The 27,598-nt window shown below is 42.0% G+C and overlaps 2 protein-coding genes across 3 annotated transcripts in view; both read left to right on the top strand.

Annotated features, from left to right (window-relative positions):
* LOC117777400 (hemicentin-1-like) overlaps positions 1–27,598 on the top strand; it is a 1,765,934-nt gene that overhangs the window by 1,009,294 nt on the left and 729,042 nt on the right. The window lies entirely within an intron of this gene.
* The window catches only part of myom3 (myomesin 3), a 50,896-nt gene that overhangs the window by 3,993 nt on the left and 19,305 nt on the right, over positions 1–27,598 (top strand). For both annotated transcript variants that reach the window (XR_004616597.1, XM_034612163.1), the window contains exons 3-18: positions 4,548–4,652; positions 8,803–8,956; positions 9,162–9,319; positions 10,038–10,130; positions 10,825–10,913; positions 12,126–12,170; positions 14,707–14,847; positions 14,928–15,089; positions 16,818–16,959; positions 18,379–18,578; positions 20,081–20,134; positions 21,653–21,780; positions 23,587–23,770; positions 24,626–24,800; positions 24,938–25,059; positions 26,640–26,827. Coding sequence is in view for 1 of the 2 variants with exons in the window: in XM_034612163.1 (XP_034468054.1) it covers positions 4,548–4,652; positions 8,803–8,956; positions 9,162–9,319; positions 10,038–10,130; positions 10,825–10,913; positions 12,126–12,170; positions 14,707–14,847; positions 14,928–15,089; positions 16,818–16,959; positions 18,379–18,578; positions 20,081–20,134; positions 21,653–21,780; positions 23,587–23,770; positions 24,626–24,800; positions 24,938–25,059; positions 26,640–26,827 (2,140 nt within the window). In the remaining variant the exon portion in view is untranslated. The remainder of the gene's footprint in view (positions 1–4,547; positions 4,653–8,802; positions 8,957–9,161; positions 9,320–10,037; positions 10,131–10,824; positions 10,914–12,125; positions 12,171–14,706; positions 14,848–14,927; positions 15,090–16,817; positions 16,960–18,378; positions 18,579–20,080; positions 20,135–21,652; positions 21,781–23,586; positions 23,771–24,625; positions 24,801–24,937; positions 25,060–26,639; positions 26,828–27,598) is intronic.

Consider the following 27,598-nt stretch of genomic DNA (forward strand, 5'->3'; position numbering starts at 1 on the left):
ACATTTCTTCATTTATTAAAAAAAATTGGAACAAATGGAACAGATTAATTGATCGAGTTAAGACTGAGGCTGTTTTGCGTTAAGCCCACATTTTTCCATCAGAGAACATCGTCCTTTATTCTTCTTCTGTGTTCACAGACTCTGCCCCAAATTTACACCTAAATAAATAACGAAGTAGATAAAGTTGATTTGTATATTGTTGAATAATTGATGCAAAGCTGTTCACGGCTGATTTGTTTTTTCAGTGGGAGGATGACATGACGTATGTATTTAAGGGGAAACACGGCTGCTTATTCTGAGCCCTGTGAGACATCACATTCACTAAAGTGCAACCTGGGGACCAGTGGAATTAGCTGTGAGCTCAATGCACGCTCATGCAACATTCACTTGTCACTGAGTCCCACTGCCCCACAGAGACGTCAGCACCAGGTATTAGGGCGTCTCTGTTTTGGCAGTTCAGCCCGATTTATGCACACGTTAATATGTGGATAGAAGCACTAAATAAACCAGCTGAATTACTATGAAGTGAGTAGTGCTATTGTGTTGTGGGTATAAGGTGAAATGGTGAGTAAACAGAAGGTGTTCCAGTTCAACTACTGGTTTCCAAGACAAATAGTAAATGGGACTTCCCTATAGCACAAGCATTGTAAAACACAGCAGCTCTCAAAATAAGATATAAAACAAATTGCACACACTCATAAATAACAGTCCCTTAAACATGCCTTATTTTTTCTATCAAGATGGAAAAACGCCCAATTACACAATTACACAATGTTAAAGAAAGTAATGAATATATATGATATTTAATGGGTTCTTCCTTGGTTCATGTCCCACCCCTCCACAAAACGTAGTTAGTAGTAATAGTAGTTTTTTCTGTAATCCTGCAAACTGACAAACAAATGCAGATGAAAAGAAAACTTTTTATCGCGGTGCATGAAGTGGTTCTGCAGGCTTGTCCTGAGCACTTGAAACATTTTCCTCTCTTGTGGTTTAAAAGCTCAAGTTCAACAAACAGCAGCCGAAAAAACACTGTCAAGTTCAAAGAACAGATCATGACTCACAACACACCTGAGATATCTTAAAATTTCTCAGGAAATTTTGTGGAAACTTCTGTCTATCTACTTCTGCAATCTACAATTCCACGACAACTGGGTAAAACCTGTTTGCCCGGATCAATCTCCGGGACTGACATGGACGCACTTCTTTACATATCCTGGGTATGTGGATATATATGCACTAGAAACAACCTGATGACAACCTCTGAGAGCAAGACAAACACTTCCTTTGTTTGGCTGCAGAAGCATGAATAAGCCGTGTGAGACTGGGTGACAGCTCGACAACGATCAGGGAAGAGAAATGCAGCTGTTACATAAGTTAGATGCACAGAACAAAGAACCGGTTTATGATGGGGCCTCTAATGCTGAACCCTCGCAGCCACACAGACGTGGAAACCGTGAAATATCATTAAATCTGCCTCCATTGCATTATATCTTATTTTGCTTTTATCGAACCTTTCCACCAAAGTCATGAATAAAAACTTTTTTTGAATTATTTGCTGCTCTTTACAAGTTGCATGATTTTGAATCTTTCACTCACTCAGTCCTTGAAGTGATGTAATAGTAATGTTCAGATACTCTACTATACTGGGAGGATACAGCAGCATACACACGTAGCCTGTTCAGCTGCTGTGTGGCATTAGAAAAAAAATTATATTGCACACAAACTTCACTAACGCTACCAAATGAGTCCAGTGAGATCTCATATGAATCACTCCTACTGTGCTCTAATAGTCTCAAGTCAAATTTACTTTCATTTCAAGAGCCCCCCTGCTGCAGTGAGTCATTAAATTAGGCTAACCTGGGGGGTCTCCACCACTAAATGAATGGATGTGGACCCATTCCATCATTATTCTATCACTGTTGGTTCAGTTGATCTTAGAGCTTATGTCTTTTTCTGTGTAAAAAAAAAAAAAAAAAGATCCAAGAGAGAAAGAGGGAGAGAGAGAGAGCAGGTGCATCGTGAAATTTAAACTTCGAACGCCCTCAGTGGAAGAATACTCAGATGTATCTTCATGTTAGACTGAACAACTTCGCCTCTGGGCGGCTTCCCACACAAAACTACTAAATAACACAACAGCTGCGCAACAACAGTTTTAGAAAAATCTATTTTTTCTCCTTGTTTGCACAATAAGCTCACAGGTACGGGATGTGTTTTAGCACAAGTTGTTGACGTGCACACAACAATGATGACAATTCACCCAGTGCCTCTCAGGTTCCCTCTTTTTTGTTTCCTCCTGCTGGTTACGCCAAGTTAATATATTTTGAGGAAGCCTGTTGTTTATAAAAAACACATTAAATGCTCAACCTCCGTTCCCCTGCACACAGTAGCAGTGTAATCTGTTCTCTGAGGCTTTGCTTGCGTGGTTCCTCCGTGCTCCTGTTCGTATGCATGCCATGAGTGTTTCTGTCCGTGTGTGTATATATCTGTGGCCGTGCTCCCCAGCCCCGAGCTCCGCACTACATTATTCAACGGCCCGGGCCTCTCGGCACACACTCAGGGAAGCTAAACAAAGCAAAAGAGAAAAATAAGACGGCAAAAGCAGAAGTTGTCCTCGGAGGGCTGTGAAATGGGGAAATCTCTCAGCTTACAAACAAAAGAAAAGGAGAAGTAACGTCAATTTGCATTGCCATTTGTAAGATGGCTGGTTCAAAGCAACGCCTGAGGCCAGGTAGTGGTTGTTGGCGTGCAACACACACCTGGGTGTACACACAGTTCAGACAGACAAACATGTCATTTCTGTGTTTATCCCTTTCCAGTGTTGTACTGTAATGTAGTATAACACTGGGCAAAAGGGTTTTGTAACTATTAACCCATTAAACAGACAGAAACGTATATGAAAAGCATTAAAACTCTAAATATCACGTCACTGAGGTTGTAATTAAACGTGTATTAGTCGTCTGAATTAAAGAAAAACTTAAATTAATGCATCTTCTATTACAAAACTGTCTTTCAACATCTTTGCCTCAAGTGGCCTTGTCCCCAGCGACACAGCAACGCCCCTTGTTTAATGGGGATGCACTGAAAAGGTCAGCTCAGTTTAGTGTTGGCTCTTTACATGGTGAGCTCATGCTTGAGTATAGCTTTACACACACCATTTATCTATTGTCTGTCTGTGTGTGTCTGCGTGACAATGTGCCCGCGATAAAGACACTAACCAAGTCTAAATAGAGAGAGACAGCAGCTGGCAGTGTCTTTGATTTGTCGTCACTTTACTGTGCGTGTCCAGTGACGACAACACAAACTGCTCCATCACCAGCGGACACAGACACATTGTGGATTAAAACACGAACATTGCAGCTGATGACCTCCTGTAACCATCACAATTACAACCGCCATTGTCCCGTGAACAACCGATTGAATTATATCCAAAACCCTTTTTTGATTCATTACCGCTGTCGCACCAGCAGCTCCTGTCGCTCCCGGTTATATAAGCTCCCTCCAAACAATAGAGCGTGTGTGTCTACACCAGTCAGAAAAAAGGGGAAACACTGACAGAGCAGAAGCAGATGATTTGGGTCCTAACATTTCACAATCAGGGCCCCGCAGTTTGCACTGGCAGCTCATAGCTCATAGCTCATAGCTCATAGCTCATAGCTAGACAATGTCGATAACCGGTGATAACGCCAAATAACTCGCGATGTTAAAAAAGTGATGAAGAATTCCGTAATCATGGGTAGTTTTCGTATAACCTCGCCTACAAACAAACAAAAGCAACCAACAAACAAACAGACGAGGGTGAAAACACAACAACCTTGGCAGAGGGAAACACAAAAAGCAGCATTTTGAATTATCAGCTGAATCCGAATATCCCATCGTAATGTTTCGGACAACATGTGAGTGTTTGCGCTCGGCAGAGATAAATCTGCCGTGTTGCACGTCGCTTGCTTTCCCCTGAGCCGCAAAGATTGACAGAGAGTATTAGTGCAACAAACAACACACACTGACGTATTTCAAAGAGTCTCCGCTTCTCGTGGATTCTCACTTTCTTTGCAGTTTTGCCGTTTTTTGTTTGAATTTTGGTTCGTCACTGTTTATCTTGCTAGTCCTTCACGAGAGGAAGAGGAGACAGAATATATCCATTACAGACGCTTTTTGTAAGATAAGAGTTGCCGGCTTTAAAGCGAATCCCCTGGAGTTTGAGAATGAATCAAAGCTCATGTTTCTGGTGTTTGCCTGCATTACTGCGGCTCTGACTGACGTGTGGCCTCCTCTGCCGCTCACACTGAGGAGGGAGAGTCACTGCTGCTTTCTAGTGGCGGAGCAGAATAACTGTCTGATGAACTTGGGATTGGATAACGTGTCATAAACCATGAGGAAATGAACAGGTGTGCTAAGGAGAGCACTCAATCCCTCCATCAGCAGAATGAATAACTGTGGAGGGAAGATTTCTGTTCTTTAATCCTTCACCTGTGTCATTGGCCGATTTGCAAGATTGTGTTAATCAGCCTTTGTTTCCTTCCTCCCTCAACGTTCTCTGGATGTCACAGTGATGAGGACGCCTCCTACTCGGACTTCTATCCCATCATCCCCGCTGACGTCATGTCCGTCAAGGAGATCCTGAGCGGGGACAGCTTCCCCCGACACAGGACATGGTGAGGCACAAAATACACTCAGTGAGCACTTTATTAGGAACATCTGCTCAACTGCTCGCTCGTGTAGCTCGTTCATGTAGCTATCCAATCATGTGGCAGCAGTGCAATGGCAATAAAATGGCAATAATTCTAAAATGTAATTATCAAACAATCTTAATGAGGCTTGTTATTTTACATAACCATAAACTTTATTATAAAATGTCAAATTGCGCATCTTTTGTGCATTGTTTATTCTGTAAAATAAAACATTTCCTATTGGTTAATATAAACACAGACGCATATGTTTGTGAGGCTCATATCGGTTTTTATAGACCAAACAATAAATCCCCCAGGCTCTAATAAAGTTTAGGAAGAACTTGATTGATTAATTGATGAAATACCAGACTGTCTAAAAAGACTAAATATCAAATACAGTACAGCTTATGAGGTTTTGCAGTTAAATAGTTATTATACTATATAAATATTGTAGGTATAATATCGTCATATCACCCACCCATAACAAGATTAATATCATAGTAAGCATCTAATTAGTATTTTGTAGATTGACATAAAACAGAGAATTAACCTTTATTTTGGACTTATAGGACCATAGCAGTTTAGAAATAAAATACAAATATTTACAAAATACACAGGTAGTTGTAGTTATAAGATGAAATGTTTTAAAAACATATTTGTGCTGTAAGAGCACATTGGGACATAAAGACGGCAGAAAGCTTTATTATTTCTCCAGCATCCTGCAGCGCAATCACATTAATACAACAGACAAGCTGTAGCACCCAGCTGGCAACTTAAGTAATACAGTAGTTTAGAGAGTTTAGATAATTAAAACTTTTTTTTGACAAACTTTTAATAGCTGAGGTTTACAACAATAAATCAATGACGAGATGGAGCGAATTCAAATCTCCATCTGTCCTCTCCATCAGTCCGTCACTGCATCCTCTCTCTTCACTCGGTGGATTCAAGTCTCACTGGAGCTTTTCTCTGCATTGACAACACGAGAGTCTCAGTGAACAACGGAAATCAGAGCTCTTTCTTCAGCCTCGTCTGTCAGTGAAAGGCCAGCTGGGGGACCTGCCCCATCATTCGCCGTTTCATGTCATGAAGCCGATAAACCACAACCATTCGACTGAGTCCTCCAGCAGGAACTAGTTCCTCTGTATTGACGGAGACGGAAGAGAAGTCACATCTCACTGGAGAAGAGTTTGAGTTGATGATTAGTTTAATTGGTCAGAAAACTATTCAAGTGATTCTATGAGGAAACGCGCTTGATAATGTCTCTTTTGTCTTAAACTAGATTTGGGATTTGGAAAAGTAGTGGCTGTAGTTTAGAGTGAAGGACCATAAAACCTTTACTAACTTTCATAGATCAACTGATTAATGATTAAAGCGAGAAATAGGAAGTAAATTAATTGATAGTAAAAATGATCATCAGTTACAAGCCCTGAATAAAGTTTCAACTCTAATCACATGCATTAACCGTTCTTCCTTAAGGCAGGACTCTTTAAAACTTAATTATGTTATAATTCAGGACATGCAGGTTATATTTCATTAACCAAAGTTTAGAGGTTTAAAAAGTCAGCATGTGGCTGGAAGCTGGACTTGATTTGCTGCCAATCAAGAAAAAGTATTTAACTCCTGAATCAGAATCTGAGAGGATTTTTGTGTGGGAGACATCTTTAACATTCTAAGTGTGTTGGGATCATGTTTTCAGGACAGGATTACTGCTCAGCTGTCACAAGTAGGATGCCGAATATCTTTTTTCAAAAAGTCCCAGAGTGGGGATGTTTAGGTCACAGGGAACAGGAAGCCTCTTGTGGTCTAATTTCCTTTACAGAAATCCCTTTACTACTGTGGGGGCACCTCGTCCCGTCTGGGTCACAGAGTATCTGCGCTGGGACTCAATACCACTTTCACTTTTGAAGGATTAACGGCAGCCCTCTTGCCTTTTCTCAAATTCATCCGGAACCTGAATTGGAAACGTGTTGTGTCAAAACGGATTTGACATGACTTCTTCATCGCCGCTAAAAATAACAGATATATTCTTCTTAAAGCGTTGAAAGGAGCCTCTGGATGGGAGGTGGCTGCAAAAGAGAGAATACGCGGACTGACAGGGGTCACAATGACATTTGAAGACGACACTGTGGACGAGGAGGGAGAGTGAAAAGGGGAGGAAGTCATTGAGGATGAAATCGCACCCTCTTGAAAGACAAAAACACATCTGACAGTAATGAACCTCAGCTGCTGCAGCAACGTGGCGCTGCCAACTTGGCATCTCATTAGTTCTCCCACCGCAACCCTGCATCTCATCAACATCCCCGTCCGCTAACATGCTTTAGCTCCAAATCATCATAATATTTTTTCCTCCCATTAAAACCCTCTAGATTACACACGGTCAACTCCTCGTCCAACCAAACCTGCATTCTTCCCCAGTCTCATCTGCCTCAGGAGCAGTGAGACAGATGTGGAGTGGGTGGATATTTAAGGCTGAAAACCTAATGATGCAGAAGGTGATTGACTCCTCCCAGGATAAGAGCGGACGGACGGGAGGATGAAGTCGAGAGCTCTCGGGGATTGGTTCACTATTTCTGGAAGGCCCGAGTCTTCCAGGATGAAGCAGCATGACATTTGTTTTGATTTGTGAGGAAAATGAGACGCGCCGGATCTTCCTGCGCCGGTGCGTGTGGCTCAAATCACGCATTACTGTCTGATTCACATAATGGTTTCTCCGTTATCTCCTCCTGGTGGTTAAGGGGTGGCATGTAAATTATGCAGCTGACTCATGCATGCCCAGTTTCTCTGGGCAGGAGGGGTTTGCTGTTCTTCACACCAATAAGAAATATTAAAATTTCCATTCGGAGCAATAATTAAGCTATAAAACCTCTCACACCCGCTGACTTGATGTGTTCCAGCGGTTCATTCCCCTCAAGGCTTAAAATCCCTGAGCCCTCAGATTAAAAGCACTGACAGACACATACTTTACTAAACACGCCCATGGCAGAAAAAGTCCAAAACCTGTGTTTCTGGGAACCTCAAGATATCAGTGTGCGTTTGCATGTACTTGTCTGCAAATGCATCTATGCATACGTAATTATTTTCATGTTTATTCATGTTGTTTGTGCACTGTAGGGCCAGTGGCCATCTCTGTTTGTTGGGGCTGTGTGTGCATGTGTGTGTGTGTGTGTGTGTGTGTGTGTGTGTGTGTGTGTGTGTGTGTGTGTGTGTGTGTGTGTGTGTGTGTGTGTGTGTGTGTGTTTGTTACGTGTTCAAATAATTAAGCCCTGGGGAGCGTCAATCAAAAGACTATTCAGGATTCACACCCCTCAGGCGATGAGAGAGGGGAGCGTTAAAATGCTGTATTTAGAAGTCAGGAAAAATTCATGACCATGTGAGTTGGAGTGTGTAAACTGCACATGCATGTACATGAGAGAATGTGCGAGTCCATGTATATGTGCAGGTCCAGCAGATGCAGGCCAGATAGGGATTCACTGATCTGCAGCGAAGACGTAAAATAAGAAACAGGCCGGAACCTCAGTCCACAGCCACGACAGTTGCCCTACTTACAATGCCACCTTCATAGAAGAATTCTTCTGAGTGAATAGGCTATCACAGCTATCTGCCATCTCCTTGACGACAAACTTGATGAAAGAGAAGTCAAGGATGTCACACAGCCGGCGATGCACTACAGCTTTGAACTGTCCACACCTGAAGGATTCCTGGAGCGGTGCGCATCCATCACAAGAGAGATGTGAGATGGCCCGCCCTGCGTCTCCTCCCAGCGATGTGAAGCAGACGTGGCAGCGGGGCTTGATGTTCCACTCGTAAAAACTTCTCAGAACCCTGTGAACGTGTGTGAGGGCGTGAAATGACACGTGGGTGTAAACGGAGCAGCAAACCACCAAACTCATCACAGAGCTTTTTAAACGACAGGCTGCCAGATATCATAGAAGTAGCATTTGTCTGTAAATTTGGACAGAGTGAAATGTTTAGGTGCCAAGAAAAGCACGTCCTCTGATGGACACGTGTTGTTGTTGTTGTGACTGGTTGTGTGGCCTCAATTTAAATTCTTAAGCCATCTTTACGGCTAAAACAAGTTGGTTTATAAACAGAGACACATTCCCTAACATATTGACATGTGTGCTGCGTTCACCAGGGAGATCCTGAAGGAAACACTGGCTGCTGATGAAGAGTATTACAGAGATAAATGGACCATGTTTGGAAACGAGGCTGAGAAGGTGGAGCTGGCTGTGATCAGGGGCCAGCATGTGTTACGCACACGGATTGACAAAAAGGCCCTTCGCAGACAGGTACTAAGCAAGTGTTGGTCTCAGGAACAAATGTTTTTTGGCTTTGCATAATTGCCCCCTAGTCGAGAGCGTGTTTTTCCAGTGCACAACCACCATCAGATCATTCAAGTTATTACCAGAATTAATGTATCAGTATGTTACTTTTCATCATATCTGCAGGAACTATCTGTAAACTTTGCACCTTGTGTATCCGTCTTCCCCTCAGGCAGAAAAGAAGGCATCTGCCCACATGAAATACCTGGAGCGTCTGAGTCAGAAGGTCCCAGACTTTCCAATCCCACTCAGGGCTCACTGCGTCTGGGAGGGCATGACAGTCCAACTCTGCTGCACCGTCCAGGGCTGTCCACCCCCGAAGGTCACATGGTAAGACTCCGCAGCGCTCCATTCTTTTGGCCTTAAAAGCCCCACTGTGAAACCTTTAAGACATTTCTATTACATTCTATTGTCGGGGTCGTATTACAGACTGGTGTCCTTTTTTTTACTCACTCATGACTGGAGTAAGTTAGACGAGGAAAAGTCTCATGAACATTAATCATAACTTTCAGGGAACAATTGAAAGCTATAACTTCTGAAAGTTTGAGGGGAAGTATGAGGATACGTACAGCAGCAAAAAAAAACAACAGGCGTCATGACACAAACACGACTTGAATACCAACCTCTGTATTAATATGAAAGTACCTGCGTTAATTCGGGCTACGTGCCAAACTGTCGACCTTGATACTTGAGCTGCTGTGAGACTCGCTGATGAAAAGACTGTGCGCTCAGTATTCATGAAGCTCAGCTGAGGTACTGATAACCTGCAGCTATGGGTTCCACCATCCGATATGGGATCAAGCTCAATGAGCTGCAAACGCCTGCCCCTCAACAATGGCCCCGCACAAGGCAGAATCGGATCAAATGCCCCCTCTGGCTGTTCTAGACTTAGCCGCACTGGCATTTGCTTAGTGAAAGATGTGCATGCGTAACCAGTGGGCAAAGGTGTGAAGCACCCAAGTGAAGCCTGTTGATCACTTTTGTTTTAATGTTAATTATAAAACCAAAATGTCTGACAGACTTCAACCTATTTACCTTTTTACCTCAGGTACAAAAATGGTGCACCCCTGATTTTATCTGAACAGCCGTGGAATTACAGCCTGCAACAGAAATTTGGACTTAACTCACTGGAAATCAGAAGGTAGGTCACAAGCTTGAATCCCTGATTAAATGTACAATATGTAACTTCTCATGGTAAGGGTCTCTTAATCAGAACAGTAATATAACACCTATCTTGGTGACATTGTGAAGCAGCATGGGAAAATTAGCTAACTGGCTAGCAGAGTGCTTTACCTTAGTCATTCATCGTTTGAAGTTCTCGCTGATATGACGAAATATACGATATGAGGCAACCAAAATGAAACGGCCCGTTACCTTGAATAAAATTTGCGATTTCTCTTTAAAGGTTCAGTGTGTAGGATTTGGTGACATCTAGTGGTGGAGTTTCATGTTGCAGCTGAATACCCCTCACCTCCCCCAAACAGGAAAGAGAACCTGTGGTAGCCTTCTGTTGTCATCAAAACTCAAAAGGTTTTTTAGTTTGTCCAGTCTGGGCTACTGTAAAAAAAAAACATGGCAGCCTCCGTAGAGAGAAACAGCTCGAATTAAAAATAAATAGCTCGTGGGTGAGATCTTGAAATCCTGTTATGAGATCAAACATGGCTGTCAAACTGAAAACTAAATACTGCATGTTTCCTCTAGCACAATCTTAATCCTAATTCACAACAGGGAAGTAGGTTAGTGCTCGAAAATGTTTCTAAAACATCCTTATTGCGGCAACAACTTCAACATCTTGCAGATTTTAAATATGTGACTCGCTCTGTATCCTGCGAAAGGTGCTGTCCTGAAGATGCTGGCAAGTATAAAGTGGTGGCTCAGAGTCCCCTGGGTGAGGCTACGACCTTCGCAACACTTGTGGTGAAATGTGAGTAGCTTCTTGTGTCATATCCGCTCTACACAACCTCGTATCGCACCTGGACACACCCACGTAAATATAGAAAACTGTTTATCCATAGTGTGTGTGTTTAGATTTTATTGGGTTATAGTGGTGATTTTTTTCATACAAACTGTGTTGTGTTGGTTTTACAATAGCCCTATTAGATAAAAACCTGTTATCACTCAAACTGACAACATCTAATAAGGATTAAATGCAATAAATAGTTAGTCGACCTTTCTCTTCACTATCAGGAATAGTTTACTTACAATGTGGATGATGTTAAATGTAAAATCGCCACGAATTAACATAAACATAACATAACAACTCATAATCAAGTTTAATGGATCAACAATGTTCGGTGTTACCATGGGTTTGAAATATGAATATTAGAAGATATATTTTTTTCAAATTTCAAACATCAGTATTGGTAATGGCCTCAAAATATCCAATATACATCCGGCTATAAAATGGGGATTTAAATTTGTCAGACTTTCATTAACGCACTCAGGGTGATGATGCTGTCGAAGCCAAATTATGATCAGATACATCCAACTTGTGTAATCCCTCCCATCTCATCACGGGTGAAGTCAGATGTAGTTTCTGTTTTAGAGAAGCTGATGATTAGGTTTCGCACCCCCCCCCCACGACCCTTGTTTCTATATGAACGTGATATTTGGATGAGAATCGACAGCATTAAAATCAGGGAAGACAGATCCCATTGCAGCTCTCATGCATAATGAATTACAACGAGGACATTCGGTGTTAGTGGTGAGTAATAACTGCCACAGCGAGCAACATGGCCTCACAGCCCTGTGGCAGAAACATTCATAATAATAATGTGCTTTTTTTTTTGCACTTGTTAAATGCCCCCCCCCCCCCCCCCTGTATCTTCTGTGGCTGGCAGTAAGGCTCCCTGACACATCAATAAGCTGGTCAGGGCTTTAATGAGACAGTTGAAGGTTTCTCCTCGCTATCAATATTTCACAGGGGTTTTTTTTCGGGGGGGGTGGTGTTAAAAATAGATTAAAGGGAGTATTAGATGTGACTTGCATTAATGTGTCATTGCCAGGTTTTATTTGTCTGCTGTCTCTCGCTATCTCCCGCAGCCTCACAGTATCATTCGCTCTGTCTCTGTCTCCCATCTCCCTCCCTCCCTGCCTCTCCCTCCGATCCGTCGGGCCCTGTCGCTCTGCGATGCAGCATATCAAGGAGCCGGGGCCGGTTCAGAGAGCTGGCAGACCCCCGGTAAGTTTCACGCCAAGGCCTAATGAAAAGTGTCCCCTTTCATTTTCTCCGCCGCCCTTTGAAGTTCCTCCCCGCACCAGTAAACCAGGGTGGGCTGGGAAGAGCTTTGAAGAGCGTGACACAACATCTCTGCTCTGCTGTACACGCTGCACCTCATAAAGGAAGATGGGGATGGATTGAAAGGGGGCAGTGCGTTAGAGGCGTTTGTTTGCCATGGCGGTTAGTGTTTCTGTGTGGGTGTCCAGGGGAGTAGGAGTGTAAGAAAGACGGGGGATAGTTGCTATAGGGATCGAAAGCCTTGCTTCCAAATGAGCAGACATGGCAGTCATGTATATTTCATTCCAGGGACAGCAGGGGGATTTATTCCGTTTTGCTCCAAGCTGTGGAGCATCGTATATTGGCTGTGGCACTCTTTGGCCTAGATTATCCTCCACCATGTGTAAGGATGAGGACATTTTCAGCCAGATCTTGCTCAGTATCTGATCGCGCTCGCTGTGCATGTGGCCACTGGAGCTATGTTGATGTTCGTCTTTGAATTAAGATGTTGTCATCGTGCGCCGAAAACTCTCAGGGTGGATGGAAAGGTCAGCTACGCATGAAACTTTGATAGAGGAGACGAATGTTCACGTCACGATCGACGCTGATTTCTTTTGACAGTGAATGCAACACCTCAACCAAGTGTTTTTATTCTAACTAGGAACCGAACTGTTCCTGAACATAAACCGTGCAGTTTATAAACCAAACCATGAACAATATCTTAATCAAATATTTTGAAGGGTTAGAAACCAATTGTGTAAATGTCCTATCCTGTTTTTGAGGATACTATGCAATGTGATGTTGGCTAATACTGATGAAATGTATTATTTTTAAATATATATTCAGATATATTTCACATTATGAATATTTTACACATCATATACTGCCATATAATCTCCACCACTTGGAAGGAAAACCACTGGTGAACCTTTATGTCCTTGTCATTCTGGTTCATCTGGGATGCACAGTATGCAGATAGCATTCAGCCTATAGCAATGCAAACGTGCAGGAAATATCTATATTTCAAACTTCAAAATAACACAAAGGTGCAATGTGTGTAATTTTTCACATCCAAAGTTAAGAGCTGTATTAAATTAGGTGTATGTTTAAATGTTGAGGACGACCTGAATACATCTGATTAGGACAAATACATATGATACAAGTTTATACTTTCTTATTCAACTGTTTTTACCTTTGGAGTTTATCGTTGTTTTGACACCAACATTTTACTACACTGTAGAAACGCAGCGTCAGCACCAGCCAACACATTCCACACCACACACACACGGAAACAAAATTGTAATCATTTCGAATTAAGCTTCATCAGCTCGTAATGGCATCAGGGCCTTCCGAGGAATTACACGCTGCTTTTTATGTGGCTGATAATTGATTTTTATCACATTTACCGACATGAATCACTCAATAAACAAAAGCACAACTGTGGTGAATTCATTTTAATTATCACCGCGCTGAGGGGACGCAGGAGATTGAGCATCTGAATGATGGGAAACCAAGATCTAAGTGGTCCACGCACGTTCCCTGTGATAGTCGGCGCCGCTAAGCAGAACACGATCATTATAAGAAACATGTCACACTCCCTCTGATTCATCCCTGAGAATAAGATTTGACGAGAGCTCGTGGCACACGTATATATATCTCACTTCCAGACTGCGCTGCTTCGCTGCTTTGACAAGTGGGAGAATAGTAGCTGAAGGAAAAACTTGTCAGGAATTGTTCACTTAAAATAGTAAAAGAAGAAATTGTCACATCTTCAGTTTTTTCCGCCGTCCTCTGTTGTTTCCTCCAGGGGACGCCTCTCCTCGCTGTCCTTTGTCTCTCTCGGATGAAGCAGAGGGTCTCTGTCTATTATTCCTCTGCCCATCTGCATGAGATGGTCTTTTTAGTTAATTAAGCTCCTATGGTTTTGCTTTGTTCCGTTTCACTTCCCGTCACCGGAGAGCGAAATTGAAGAGCTTGTTACTGCGAGCGGAGAATAAAGACAAAGTGATGTCACAGCACAAAGGTACTCGATGATACAGAGACATCAGAGACTGCACTTTGACGAGGTTCGCTGACAGATCTTTGGAAATGATAAAGGAAGCAGCTCTTGATTGTTGTCATCCGCATTCATACGTAGAACATTCACGTTTATTCCTATCTTACCACGATCCTCCTCTACTTTCTCATTCCTCTCCTCTTTACCTGTCATGCTTGTCCAAAGGAGGTCAGCTCAGTTTTATTGTGCAACATCCAAAAAACAATCTGGAAACCCTTTTTGGTGCCTGTGTCTGGAGTGGACTTACTTTTCTATATCCGTTTTATCTCTGCGCTGTGGGCTCCCAGTGATAACAGATTTCTCTCCTCTTCATTTTTATCTTTTTACTGTTATTTTGGTAGTTTTCCTCCTGTTTACTGCAAATTGTATTTTTCTAATTCTGCACAATCTCTCATGCGTCCTCTCCCTGTTTCCTTCTATCCCTCGTGTCACCTTCCCTTCTAGGATCGAGGTTCGAGGAGGAGGCCCACTTCGGCTCCTGCTTCCCGCCCACTTGGGTGAAGGAGGGTGACAGTCTCGCCCTGAGGTGCACCTTCACCTCAGCTCTGCTGCCCTACCAGCAGGATGTCAGCTGGTTCAGAGACGGTAAATAGAATAACAGACGAGTCATGCGAGCTGGCATTATTGGCAGTTTGAATGGGTTTCCCTTTCATTTCCTTTTCCAGGTTTACAGCTGCATCAGTCCAACAATGTGGACATTAGGACAGTGGACAATGAGGCTTCCATCACTTTAAAGGCTGCACAGAAGGAGCATGAAGGTTTTTACACTGTGCAGCTGAAGACGTGGGATTCAAGTGAGGAACACAGGGCTTTTGTTTACATCACAGGTGAGGACCAACATGAACCGTTTCTATTCACTTATATACATCTGACATTTAAGGGATAGTTCACCCAAAAAGGAAAATTCACTCATTATCTTCTCACCACTTTGCCGATGGAGGGGGGGTGAACTGTTTGAGTCCACCTGAGAATCATTTGGTCGAGTTGATGGAAGACGTCACTTACATTGTTGAGTCCCATCTGTCGCTGGTCACCTTTTAATTCAAAGGTAATAAATATTGAACGTATCTTGTGTCCAAGTCACATCAAATTTGACGCTACACTTCCTGGGGCCCTTAACGATACACGTGCCAAGTGTGAAGGTGATAAGATGAACAGTTCTCGAGATGAGGGAGCTACAGACAGACGGAGATTTCTGGAATCAGTACATAAATAATTATGAAGAAAATGTTTTTCTCAAACATTAGGTTGTTTTAATTTACACCAAAATATATGATTCAAAGGAACTTGATTTTTCTAGCAGCTAATGGAGAAGCACATTCACAAATGTCTGTTATGTCTCTACGTGTTGCAGCTTCATGACCGTATCACGACTTCAGCTGTTGCTTCAGGAGCTGCTGAGCTTTACTTTATAAACCTGCTCACGGACACTTTGTCACGCCAGTAAATATCTGTCAGCTCACATCAGAAGCTCCTCGGATACTAAGCGTCCTCTCCAAACAGCCTGCCAACATGTCTTTTAAGTGATATGCTTCATTCTGAAATATTCTGTTTGAAAACGACCCGACAAAACACACAGGGGAGTGACCTTGAGACCTTTGCATACAGATAAACCTGTTTTCGTGAGGAGAGCATCTGGATAAAATGGGCTTCGGCTAAAACCTTCACTCAAAATGCAATTTGTATTCATCAGATTTCAGTCCAACTTTAATTTCCTGATTCATACGCGGGAAATTGCACCATCAGTCAAGCTTTTCTGCAGCTGCCTTTATACTTTGTTTGCAGCGTGCATTTATATACCACACCAGCAGCCACTTGACTCATCAAACATTAGAAATGTGTCTGGGCATCTCTGCGAGGAGCCAATGGGTGTGTGTGTGTGTGTGTGTGTGTGTGTGTGTGTGTGTGTGTGTGTTTCTCTGTATAATATCAGTACTTACTCATGCACCAGTGCACCTACACTGCCTCAGTCGTAGTATAACGTGAACTGAATCATTCTTGAGGATGAGGTGCACATACGACCACCGACCACACAGCTGCATGCAAAATCTGCAAAAACACAAAATAACCTGGTTCAGGTTTCTCTCGGTCGTGTATTAGATGTTCAGAGAGTTTAAAAGTTCCGATGATAACGATTGAATAGTTTTCTCTTCAAATTTCTCAGTTTGTCCAAAATCATAATATGTCAAATTTACAAATTACAAAAAAAAGAGAAGATTATATCGCATTTGAAAATGTGATGTCTCCCGAAAAAAAATACTTTTAGTAGTTAAATATTTGCAGATGCGTTTTGCAAGTAGATTGACTAATTGACCTGTTTCTCCCTTTGTCTCGACCAATAAATATAAGATGTTGATGACGAAGAAATGTAATTGAGGTTTATTTTATATGTCAACGTTTAACCATAACTTTTATTATAAAACTGTAAATAAAAAGAAAACACAAATACATCCAAATATTAATGTGAAATGCTCTTTTTTTCTGAATTACTCTTCCTAATAACTGTGATTTCATGAGTTGTGATACTTTGAACCTTCCCTCTCATCTTTCCGCAGATGCTTCCGCTGCAGTGTTGGGGGGTCCTGCCTCTCCTCTGGCCGTCCAGGTATCTGACGTCAACAGGGACTACGTCTTCCTCACCTGGCAGCCGCCCAGTGCTGATGGAGAATCCCCAGTGGACGGTTATTATGTGGAGAGGTGAGGCTCACTCTGGGGAGACGAAGCAGCAACTGATGCTGAAAGTTGAATCTTGACTTTGGAAACAAACTCCACAAGCTCCGTTCAGTAGCTGTTCACCAGCATCTGATCGTATCACAGTTTTTCCGTAGTTGTCTCAGAAATGTAAATGTTCGAATTTTCCATTTTTCTGAGCCTTTTGAAGATTTCCTTTCTTTTCTTTTCGAGTGAGGTGAGGATTAAAATATGTCTCCAATGTCCCAGTTAATCCACTTCTCATGATTTCAAACAATCACTGTGAACACACTCTTTTAATAAACTAAACTAAGCTGTAACCAATGACAGCCTCTGTGACATCTGGAGAACTCATGAGTGGAGGTTTGCTCTGCAGAGAAATTGATGAATAATGATGAAGATGAATACACATTTTTTGATTTTCTCATATGAGAAGACAAACAAAATATCCTTTGGCATTAAAAATGTTTTTAAATGAATAAAACGGTTAATTGATTTCGAAAAAAAGCTGATTTATTTAGAACATTTTGAAAAATTATCCCCACATGCTTATCTGAGGGGGTTTTGATTATTACCTTAGAACCAAAGATTATTTAGTTATTTTTATTAGATCTCTCACGGTGAGATCACATTGACGTAGTCTCCATAAAAAGGTTTGTTTTAGATTGGACGTTGAGCAATTTCCTGTGTTATGAGTCAACAGTAGTGGGACAGTAAGACGAGAAGCTTAATCTTGCTCTTTGTGCTGCTCCTGAGGAAATTGGATTAGGGCAGATAAAGATGGAGGTGTTGGCGACCAGCGGTGCTGTAATATCCATTTGGCAGAGTTCACATGAGATGGATTGTATACATGGTAATTATCAGCCCTAAACACTGTGTTAACAGCAGAGTCAAAGACTCCCGCAGGAGAACAGGTGCTGCACTTATCACCCAACACCAATCGATCACACGCATCCTGTACACGTGTGTGTTGGAGGAAGGGATGTGTGTGTTTGTAGTTGTGTGCATCTCTGTATGTTTCCTCTTTAATTGGTGTAGTGGATGCATCTCCTGAATGTTACTGGTTACAGGGTGAGGAAAGAGAAATGGAAGAGACCTCCCAGTTCCCTAGCAACACTTTATTGTTCGAGAGCTGCACTTTTCTGTCTTTGTTTGCTCCAAGAGGCAACAGTTTGTTATCAGCGTTGTATAATCGGGTCACAATTACAGGCCTTGCTGGGGTATTTACACACTTAGATGTGTTGTTGTGAAGGCGAAAGTGTTTTACAATTGGTTTCATAATGCTGCGCCCTGCAGACTGCACATTAGGGGTTGAAACATCATGATTTTGGTTCTTTGTTTACCACTTATTTCGATGTCGACTTTCTTTATTATCGCATAAAATGTGGCTTCTTCAGGATTGATTCACCTCTTTCTCTCACTCAGATATGAAGTCGGTCAGGGCGAGTGGGTGCGCTGCAACGTGCACATTCAGAAAGTGTGTCACTACCCAGTGTTTGGGCTGAAGGAAGGAACTCAGTACCAGTTCAGAGTCCGTGCCGTCAACAAGGCCGGAGCGGGACGTCCGTCCAAGGCCACCGAGCCCGTCCTCACTGCAGACCCCCTGCAGCACACCAGGACCCTGGGTAACACACACACTGACAATCAGATACCACTTATTAACAACGTCTATGTCCATGACATTGTTTTACATCACCATTATAATTAACCAATTTATATTTTGCGATATTTTTTTTTTTTTGCTGCTTTTCTGGTATGTTTTTGCTTGTTGTGTATTTTTGTTGTAGTGCTGGTTTTTAGTGTTTGTTGTAGTTGTGTCTATGCATATTAAAGCCCATCTAAATTATAAATGTCCCAAAAATATTTTGGGAAATGTTACATCATCATCACAGCAAGGGAAACACAGATGGTGACATAACCTGATAAACTTCAAATGAAATGTAAATTAAAATCTGAAAATCTAAAGATTTATGCATCATCATCAGAAACTCACTTGATTTCACGAGGTTCACTTACAGTCTGTATTACTCATCATTATTTCTTCAGGAGCTCATCAGAAAAGATGAATAAACAAATGTCCGTGTTAGTCTGTATAAGTTAATATTTAAAGCTCTGTGTTAAAGAGGATCAGAATATATTCGTGAACATTTAGTGTTAAGCCTTTTGTGGCTCCAGAGGAAGTTGTGATAAGTGACTTGAGGCGATATTGGTTTTGGCTGAAGACGAGTTTGAAACTCTTCATCTCTGCTTAAGGCTCGTGGCTTGAGGCCTTTTATTTTGAAGGGAAAGATGTTGACAGGACACATCAACTGCTTATAGGTTAGTCTGTATATTATGCATTTTTAATCCATGCAGGGTTTTTATATTTCTAGAACTTTTATTTGCAAGGCTTTGAAACTTTGCAGGAGGAAGCAGTAGTTTTCCTTCAGAAGATATTCCCTCTTTTGGCCTCTTGATGATGGAGAGCATTGCATAACACAAAAATCCTGCATCTGTGTTCAGTTGCGTTAAGATCTGGACACTGTGCAGTTCAACATCTGATTCCAACCATCCAGTGACCCCTCGTGTGCAGTTAGATCTGCATGCATAGCGTTTCTTCATTATTTATTCAGACATTTTCTCTAATTCCGTCTGGGCTTTGCTGTTAGTACTGCGGCAGCTTGTCTAATGGCCTCCTGCCGTGGACCGCTGGACTCTTATGAGATTATTTTTAAGGCGATATGTTTTCTTAAATACTTAATTTGCTGGAGGGATGGGAACAATCCAATGAGACGTTAAGTAAGTGTCTGAGTGTGTGTACGTGCATGTGTGGGCGCAGTGTGAGAGTGTGTGTGAAGCGGGGAGGACAGATGGGCTCTGGTCAGATGCTGTGGATCATTAAACACAGATGAAGGACGGACAGAAGGTTGACTTGCCTCCGGCCCCGCTCTCCATCCTTCCATGTCGCTCCCCCTCTCACTCCTTTGTGTCGCTCCAGCTCCGGCTCCCTCACCACTGGCTGCTCCTCTAACATTTGCACTAATAGTGTTGTCATGGGCTCTCGTATAACTTCATTACCCAGGTGTCTCTCCCCCTCTTTTTCCCTCTGCCTCCCCCTCCCTCTCTCCATCTCATTCTCTTTTGTCAGCGGTCAAAGTGGCCAGAGGGAGGACCATCACCATTACAAAAGATGAACTGGAAGGTGAGAATGCTGCATTTTCATTTTGGTGTATTTTGCCATTTGAACATTTCTCGCCCCCCGGTTTCAAACAGCCATCCACGTTTCCCTGGCACACAGGGTGCAGCCTCCTTGCCTGTGGGAAGCCTCGGGCCCCGGGGCTTAATGCATTCTCATATTATATTTAACAATGAGCCGATGTGATAGTATGGCTGAGGCGATGAGCATTTGTTCCATTTGCAGAAATGAAAAGAACCAACAGTCCCTGGTGGGTCTCCGGGTAAATGCACTTAATGGCCTGAGGTGGTGTGAACGCCTGTGAAGAGGAGCTGATAACCTTGGCAATGTAACTCCTAGACGGAGAGAGACGGAGGAGCAGGGATCAGTGTCTGGAACGACAACCAGAAAAATAAATGTAGTGGAGGAGGTGCATCCATGTTTTTTTAGGTTTGGAGGGGAAAAACAAAGGATGCACGCAGACGAGTGCAGCTTTTATGGTTTTTCAAAACACCAGGAGTCAGTAATTCAGTGAGATCAATCTTCATCCATCTAACTCTGACACGTGCTGCAGTACACACACACATTTTAAATGCTGCCTTAGGAATCGAGATCTATAAATATATATGTGCATAAATGTGTGTGGTATATATTATCTGCATTGCCTTGACCTACATTAAGACAGATGTGTATTTCTGTATATGAAGTGAAACTGTGGAGTTCTCTGGACAATGATTCTCTGGACAATGATTTAAAATGTTGCTCAAACAATATTCAATTTAAGGAAATGTACAAAGGGATAAAGTGGGCGTGCAGTGTGCTCGAGCTCCCCCCCCCCCCGCTCCTCCAAATAAGGTTACTTCTAGTGGTCTGCTCTGTTTATATGAGTGTAGGTGGGCTCTGTATTAAAAGCAGTCTAAAGTGACCGATATGGCTGAACATCCACAAACGCCCCTCCACAGTTGCATATCAGCACTTAAACCTCGCCGACTTATTTCATATCCATTGTGCTTGAGCAGAGATCTACAACAATATAAAATGCTTCACTACTTCAACACTCTAGTGTCCACACACTCAGAGAAGCACACAGGGGCTCGCTGGCTTCACCAGATCAGTATCTGTCATTTCCACTGCTCTCTTTGCTCTGGAGTTTCTCTCTGATCCTCAGCACAGCTCTGTTAAAGTCTTCAGGGGAAACAAACAGAGAAAAAGACAGTGAAACTCAAGGCTTCGGATTGTCCTCGACTGACATGGAGAATCACTGAGAGTGTGCTGACTCAGGCATTCTGACTTTCTGTTATCTGTGCACTTATGTATTAGAAATGGAGGTGAAATTTGGGGCAGTAAGTTAAATCGCGCCGACTCCGTCCTTTGCTCCAATCCAGCAGACAAAGCATGAAAATTCCTGATGCAAAGATTTCAGCAGAAGCAATATGTCAGACAGCACTTCTAGACTCTGCTTTCATTTCCGCTGACCTTGTGGAAGTTTTTATTTCTTCTTCTTCTTCCTCCTCCTCCTCCTCCTCCTCCTCTCTTGCTCCTCAGGTCAGGTCAAAGCTCCGCTCCCTCCCACAGATGTCCACGCCTCCGAGGTGACCGACACCTACGTGGTCCTGAGCTGGACCGAGCCTGAACCCAGAGGCAAGGAGCCGCTCAACTTCTACGTGGAACAGGTCAGTCTTCTAACACACACGCACACACACACACACACACACACACACACACACACACACACACACACACACACACACACACACACACACACACACACACACACACACGCACACAAATGTTCTTATTACTATAACTCTGAGGACTTTTGTCAACAGTTATCCCAAAGCCCCCTCAACGAAACTCTCCCCTTAACTTCAATAAAGCTGCATCAGTTCCCTAAACATACCAGATTCTTTTTGATCATTAAGATCCATGAATTATTCCCTTGATGAAAATGTTGAAAAACATTCTATCTCACGAGTGTTTTTCCCTGCATCCTTCCACCAACTTTCATGGAAATCCGTTCAGTTGTTTTGCTGTAATCTGGCTTCAAAACCAACCAACAAACAAATGGACAGGGGTGAAAATATAATATATATATTAAAAAAACAAGAACATGACATTGGTGTCAGTTTAATTGGGAATTTGTGTAAAATCCATGGATGTAGGAATTGGGCGTTGAATTTTCTTAAAAAATTAGAATCGTAAAACTTGAGAGATTCTCTTTAACTTTACAATAATAACTTTACAATACCCAGATCTGAGATTTGAAGGTTTAGTGGTTTAAATTGATGAAACCTACAGTATAAGTTTTATAAATAGGTTATGACTTCCACCCATCGATCCATTATCTAAAGAACTTATCTGTTCAGGGTCGCATGGGGATTTGGAGCCAATCCCAGCTGCAGCGTATCACAGGACCAACATACAGAGACAACCTACTCCCACTCTGCATGTGTTGGGACCATGAGGAAGCCTTAGTACCCAGAGAAGACCCACACAAACAAACTGGGAACCCTGTTGCTATGAGGCGACAGTGTTTTGACTTATCTAAAAGTATTTCAATCTGTAAAAAAAGAGAGTGCAGATCAAACTTTAAAATATTGGTTGGTTTTTTCGCCCCCAGGACGAGACACAAAGTTCAAACTGAAGACAAAAATAACAAAAGTTTTCTTCCAACTTATCAAAGTGCGGAGACTGACCTATATTCTATATAACAATAAAGAGCCCGGTCTCTCCAATATCAACACCCAACAGCCTCTAGATCCAATAATCAGAAAACTGCCACAGGAAATGGATTTTTATTGGACTTTTATAACTTACCGAGGTAATAAAACTGTCAAATACGTCAAAGGCATCAGAAATTACTAAAGTTTGCTGCTTCTCTCCCACTAATATAATGAAAGGAACATTCAAATACCCCCTTCGCCCTTGAGCAAGCACTTACTGATCTCTCTGACGTGCCTCATGCTATTGTGAGGTTTTCCTCCTCAAATGGGCAGAAAATAATGGTGAGGCCGAGAAGAAGACATCAAATATATACAGAATATAATACAGACGACATTAGTGCTATACAATGTGTTTATATACTTAAAATCATTAGTTAAAAGAGACTAATTGACAAAGATGAAGATAACGCGTCAAGATGAGTTCTTTATAATTTTCTGAATCTCCATTTTGTTCTTTATCCCGACATCTTTTCACATTTCTTTCTGCGCACTTTCCATCTCTCTGGATCTGAGCATCTTTTCATACTTCTGCCTTCACTCCACACTGCCAATCTTTATTCCTCGTTTTCTGTCCTTGTCTCCACGTTAAGTGGTTTATTCAAAAAATGATAATGGGGCTTTTTAAAGCATATTTGTCGGTCTTGACAGTGCGTTGAAGGATACTGAGTAATGAACGTGTCCTTGCAGGTAGAATTTTAAAATCTTATTTGTGTTGGTATTTCTTTCTACTTCATTTTAACGCTGTGCTTGGATCAGTCGCTGGCAGGGAAGAGCAGCTGGGAGCTGGCCAGTCTGGACATGGTGGTCAACTCTCCCAGGTTCCCAGTGTTCACCCTGCTCAAGGGGAAGCAGTACCGCTTCCGAGTGCGCTCCATCAACAAGTACGGTGTCAGTGACCCCTCCGAGCCCAGCGAGCCCATCTCTTTGGGAAAGCCAGAAGGTGAGAGAGCTGTGTCGTGTTCTACCACCCACCTATTACTTGACCTGTTGTAAAAGGTCGCTCTTCCTTTTCTGTTCCCAGCTAAGAGCCATGACAATGTGGACACTTAAGCTGCTTTCACACAAGCACTGGACTTTCTCTGCCTGGTCTCCTAGTGTAATCCTAGAAGAATCCGATGTGGGAAATTGGGTGGAGGGGGGGGGGGGGGGTTGATGACGATTCTAACGCGCGACAGACGCAAAAATGAAAAATGTGAAACATTGTGGTTTGTGTTTTATTTTTCAGAGCTTGTCAATTAGGACTGAAACTAACTGCACTTTTGAATTAAAGAATAAATTGTGTTTTCAACTGATCAATAATTAATTTAAATATATTATGTCGTAAAAAGTCAATATGAAGAATTCTTAACAGCTAACAAACAAGTCCAATACATTCCAATACCTCTTTAAACTGCAGATTATCTGTATTTTTTTGTGCTTTATCGTCTCAGATGAGTCTAATAACGTGAAGTAATTGTTTTTAGTGTATTTATATGTGCTTTCATGAGTGAAGATGCAACCCATGAAAGCAATCTATAATACTTTGAGTGGTCAAAAACTCAAAAGAAATCTCTAAGGCTTATATTAGATATTTATATTTAATAAAAACATAACTTTATAACTTTCTCAATTGTCCGACTCACTGAGCAGATCAGCTTTAAAACCTTGTCTAATGGAATCACAGGTTTAATTTGATCAAAGCGTCTCATCTCTTGATCATATTTCAAAGTTTGAGTTCTACATCATGGTTGATTTTCATGTCATAATTTTTGCTTTCATAATTTTAGCAGATTTTTTTTTATGTGATTCCCATCAGTGGTGCCAGCTCCCCCCCACTCTGTTATGGCCGTCAGAGACACAGACACTTCAGTGCTGCTCCAGTGGCAGGAGCCCAAAGAAAAACACGGCATTCTGGGATACTACCTGTACTACAGCGAAACTGGCAAACAGGACTGGAAGACTGTTAACAACAAGCCTCTCGCCACAACCAGGTAGCTGTGATAGGATGATTGTGCCGTGGCTGCAGGAAGAATCATTAGTTCTTCTCTGAGTCTCTGTGGTCTAAATATTTTAATGCGTTGGGGTTAGTGTCTGCATGTAAATTCATCTCAATTCCCCCTCACCTCAGGTTTATTGTCCACGGTCTGAAGACTCGAGGAGAATATGTGTTTCGGGTGAAGTCTGTGAGCGGAGCAGGGAACAGCAACTATTCAGAGGAGTCTCAGCCCATCATCGTCAAATCGGCCATTTGTACGTGCAGCTGCCGAACGAATACACAAAGCAGTGGACAAAACATTTCATTAACTGCCGGGACACGTATCTCAGACTCTCTATTCATTTGATGCTTTTACCAAATGAGCAACACACGATTCTTCTAGTTGAGGCAAAAAAGTATTTAAATGTGTTTAAATATTGAATCAATCAATTGATGCATTTTTTTTAAACAAAACAAACCCAGCAAAAATCTTTTCATGGCCCCTTGTGACACCGTTTCGCTTTGATTACATTCGAAGGCTGGACTGTTGGTTTTAACTGATTCGCTAAGTACACAAGTATGTTCTCTCAAAACCTCGAGAGCATGTGTGCCCTCCAAATTAAAAAAAGCATAATAAAACACTCAAAAGCATCACAGTGAGTCCTCCATGTTGTCCCGAGCTCAATAGGAAATAAAGAAGCATCTCTAGAAAAAGGTTTTACATTCTAAGAAGAAACATATTCAGAGATTTATTCTTATTTTTATTCATTTAACGTGTCTTTCACCATGACTCAGGCAATATCATTTCAAATACTGGGACATATGTACATTTACATTTATACACAGTACATTTATCTCCAACTGCTACATTCAGATTTTTATTTGGATTCACACTAGATTGCACAATTGTTTTTTATCAAGATCCATGAATTATTCATTCGGAAATTGATGAAATTGATGAAAGATTCTGTATCTCGCACAGAAAGTTATTAAAAACAATTTCCTGTATGCACATCTTCGTCTGGATCCACGCCAGCAATTAAAGGGTCCATTTGATTCTTTCTTAGTTGGTTTAAAGCAGAGACTGTAAATGAAGATGGACGACATTACTGCTCCTCAAAAGTGAAGGCGAGGCGTCTTGATCGCCATCTAGTGGCTGACTGCAGTAGCAACAGGTTATAAACCCCACCTCCTCCATGTTAGTGGATGGGACACGAACCAAACTAAAAAGTCAAAATACACATCAAACAAATGTATTTCAAAGATAGTTTCTGTCATTTTAGTTAGTTGTTATCACAGTGGTGCATTTTCAAGTGCTCGAGTTTGGTTTTAATTAGTTGTATAATTAGGTCATGATTGACAGCTGAGACTGACTTGTGATTGGTCGAGCGAGTCAGACTCTGACTCCAGATGACGTCAGAAGCATAAGATGGCAGCACCCATATCCAGGATATCTTAGCTTTATTTTTGTACAACGGGAGGAAGTGGATACCTGTCGTCCATGTTTATATGCAGTCTATGGTTTGAAGCTCTGTGGGGGTGATCTACCTCTTGAGGAGCTACTGAACTGTACGTGTTCTCTGTAGCCTGCAGTACAGTACGATGATGATTTACTCTGGTTGCCACTCACTGTCAGAATATTCGCACAGCCTTTCTGCCATTACTCCTTGTGAGGAACACATTTTCCTCAAACAGAATACGAGTTGAATAATTGCTTAACAAAGAGAGTTGTGAATTTCCGAGTGAAGACAGAAGTTGTCAGGGAGTCCGTGCCATTTCTCAGTCTATTTAACAAGAACATGTTCCTGCTAAGACACTCATTTCTCTTTTTTTGAATCCCGCTGCTTGTTTCCAGATGTTCCCTCCGCTCCCTCTGCCATCGCCCTGCTGCTGTGCACTGGATCGGAGATGGTGCTGGGCTGGAGGGCCCCCTCCTGTAACGGGGGAGATCTCGTACGTGGCTATTACCTGGACCAGAGGGAAAAGGGCACGGAAACATGGAGAGAGGTCAACGTCAAGCCCGTCAAAGAGAGGAAGTTAAGGGTCAGTAAAGTTCCAAGATGTTACAGATATGGTGTACCTTGTTTTTAATCCATGCTACCAACATTGCTCATCACTTCATTGCTTGGTGCAGACTGTAAAACCTCAACAATTACTGGTTGGATTGCCAGGAAAAGAGAATGAACCCTAATGATTTGAGTCCACAGCTTTTCTCCTACTGCCACCATCAGGTTTACATTTGTTGGCTTTCAGTCAAATATCTTGACAATGATTGGATGTATTGGAACAGATTCAGAATTTGGATTCAGACATTCATTGATTTACACAGAGCCTGTACACAAACATGAACGACGTGTCTCCACTTCCTCCGACGATCAAGAAATCAAGCTAAAATATGTTGGGTATGGACAAAGCCATCTAGACCCATTAGAGTATGTGCTGTAGTGATGGGGGGGGTGGAGCCGCGGTAGAGAGGTCCCTTTAATACAAACGCTTGACCAATCACGAGTCAGTCTCAGCTGTTAATCATGATGTTTAAACTTGTTTTTATAGCATAAAAAAAAAGGAATTAATATCAAACTTAACTGAAAAATCTGCATTTGAAAATACATCAGTGTGATAAAATCTACATAAAATTACAACTCATCTATCTTTGAGATTAATTTTTTACTTTTTAGTTTGGACAGTGTTCCATCTGTTAACATGGAGGAGACAGGATTTATGACCTGTACTGCAGCTATAGACCTATATTGTGACCCCCAAACATTTTATCTCAATTTGTTTTTTAAAGTAGGGTCATTTGAAATTTAAGTA

The sequence above is a fragment of the Hippoglossus hippoglossus genome, chromosome 16 (genome assembly GCF_009819705.1).
Source record: "Hippoglossus hippoglossus isolate fHipHip1 chromosome 16, fHipHip1.pri, whole genome shotgun sequence".
NCBI lineage: Eukaryota > Metazoa > Chordata > Actinopteri > Pleuronectiformes > Pleuronectidae > Hippoglossus > Hippoglossus hippoglossus.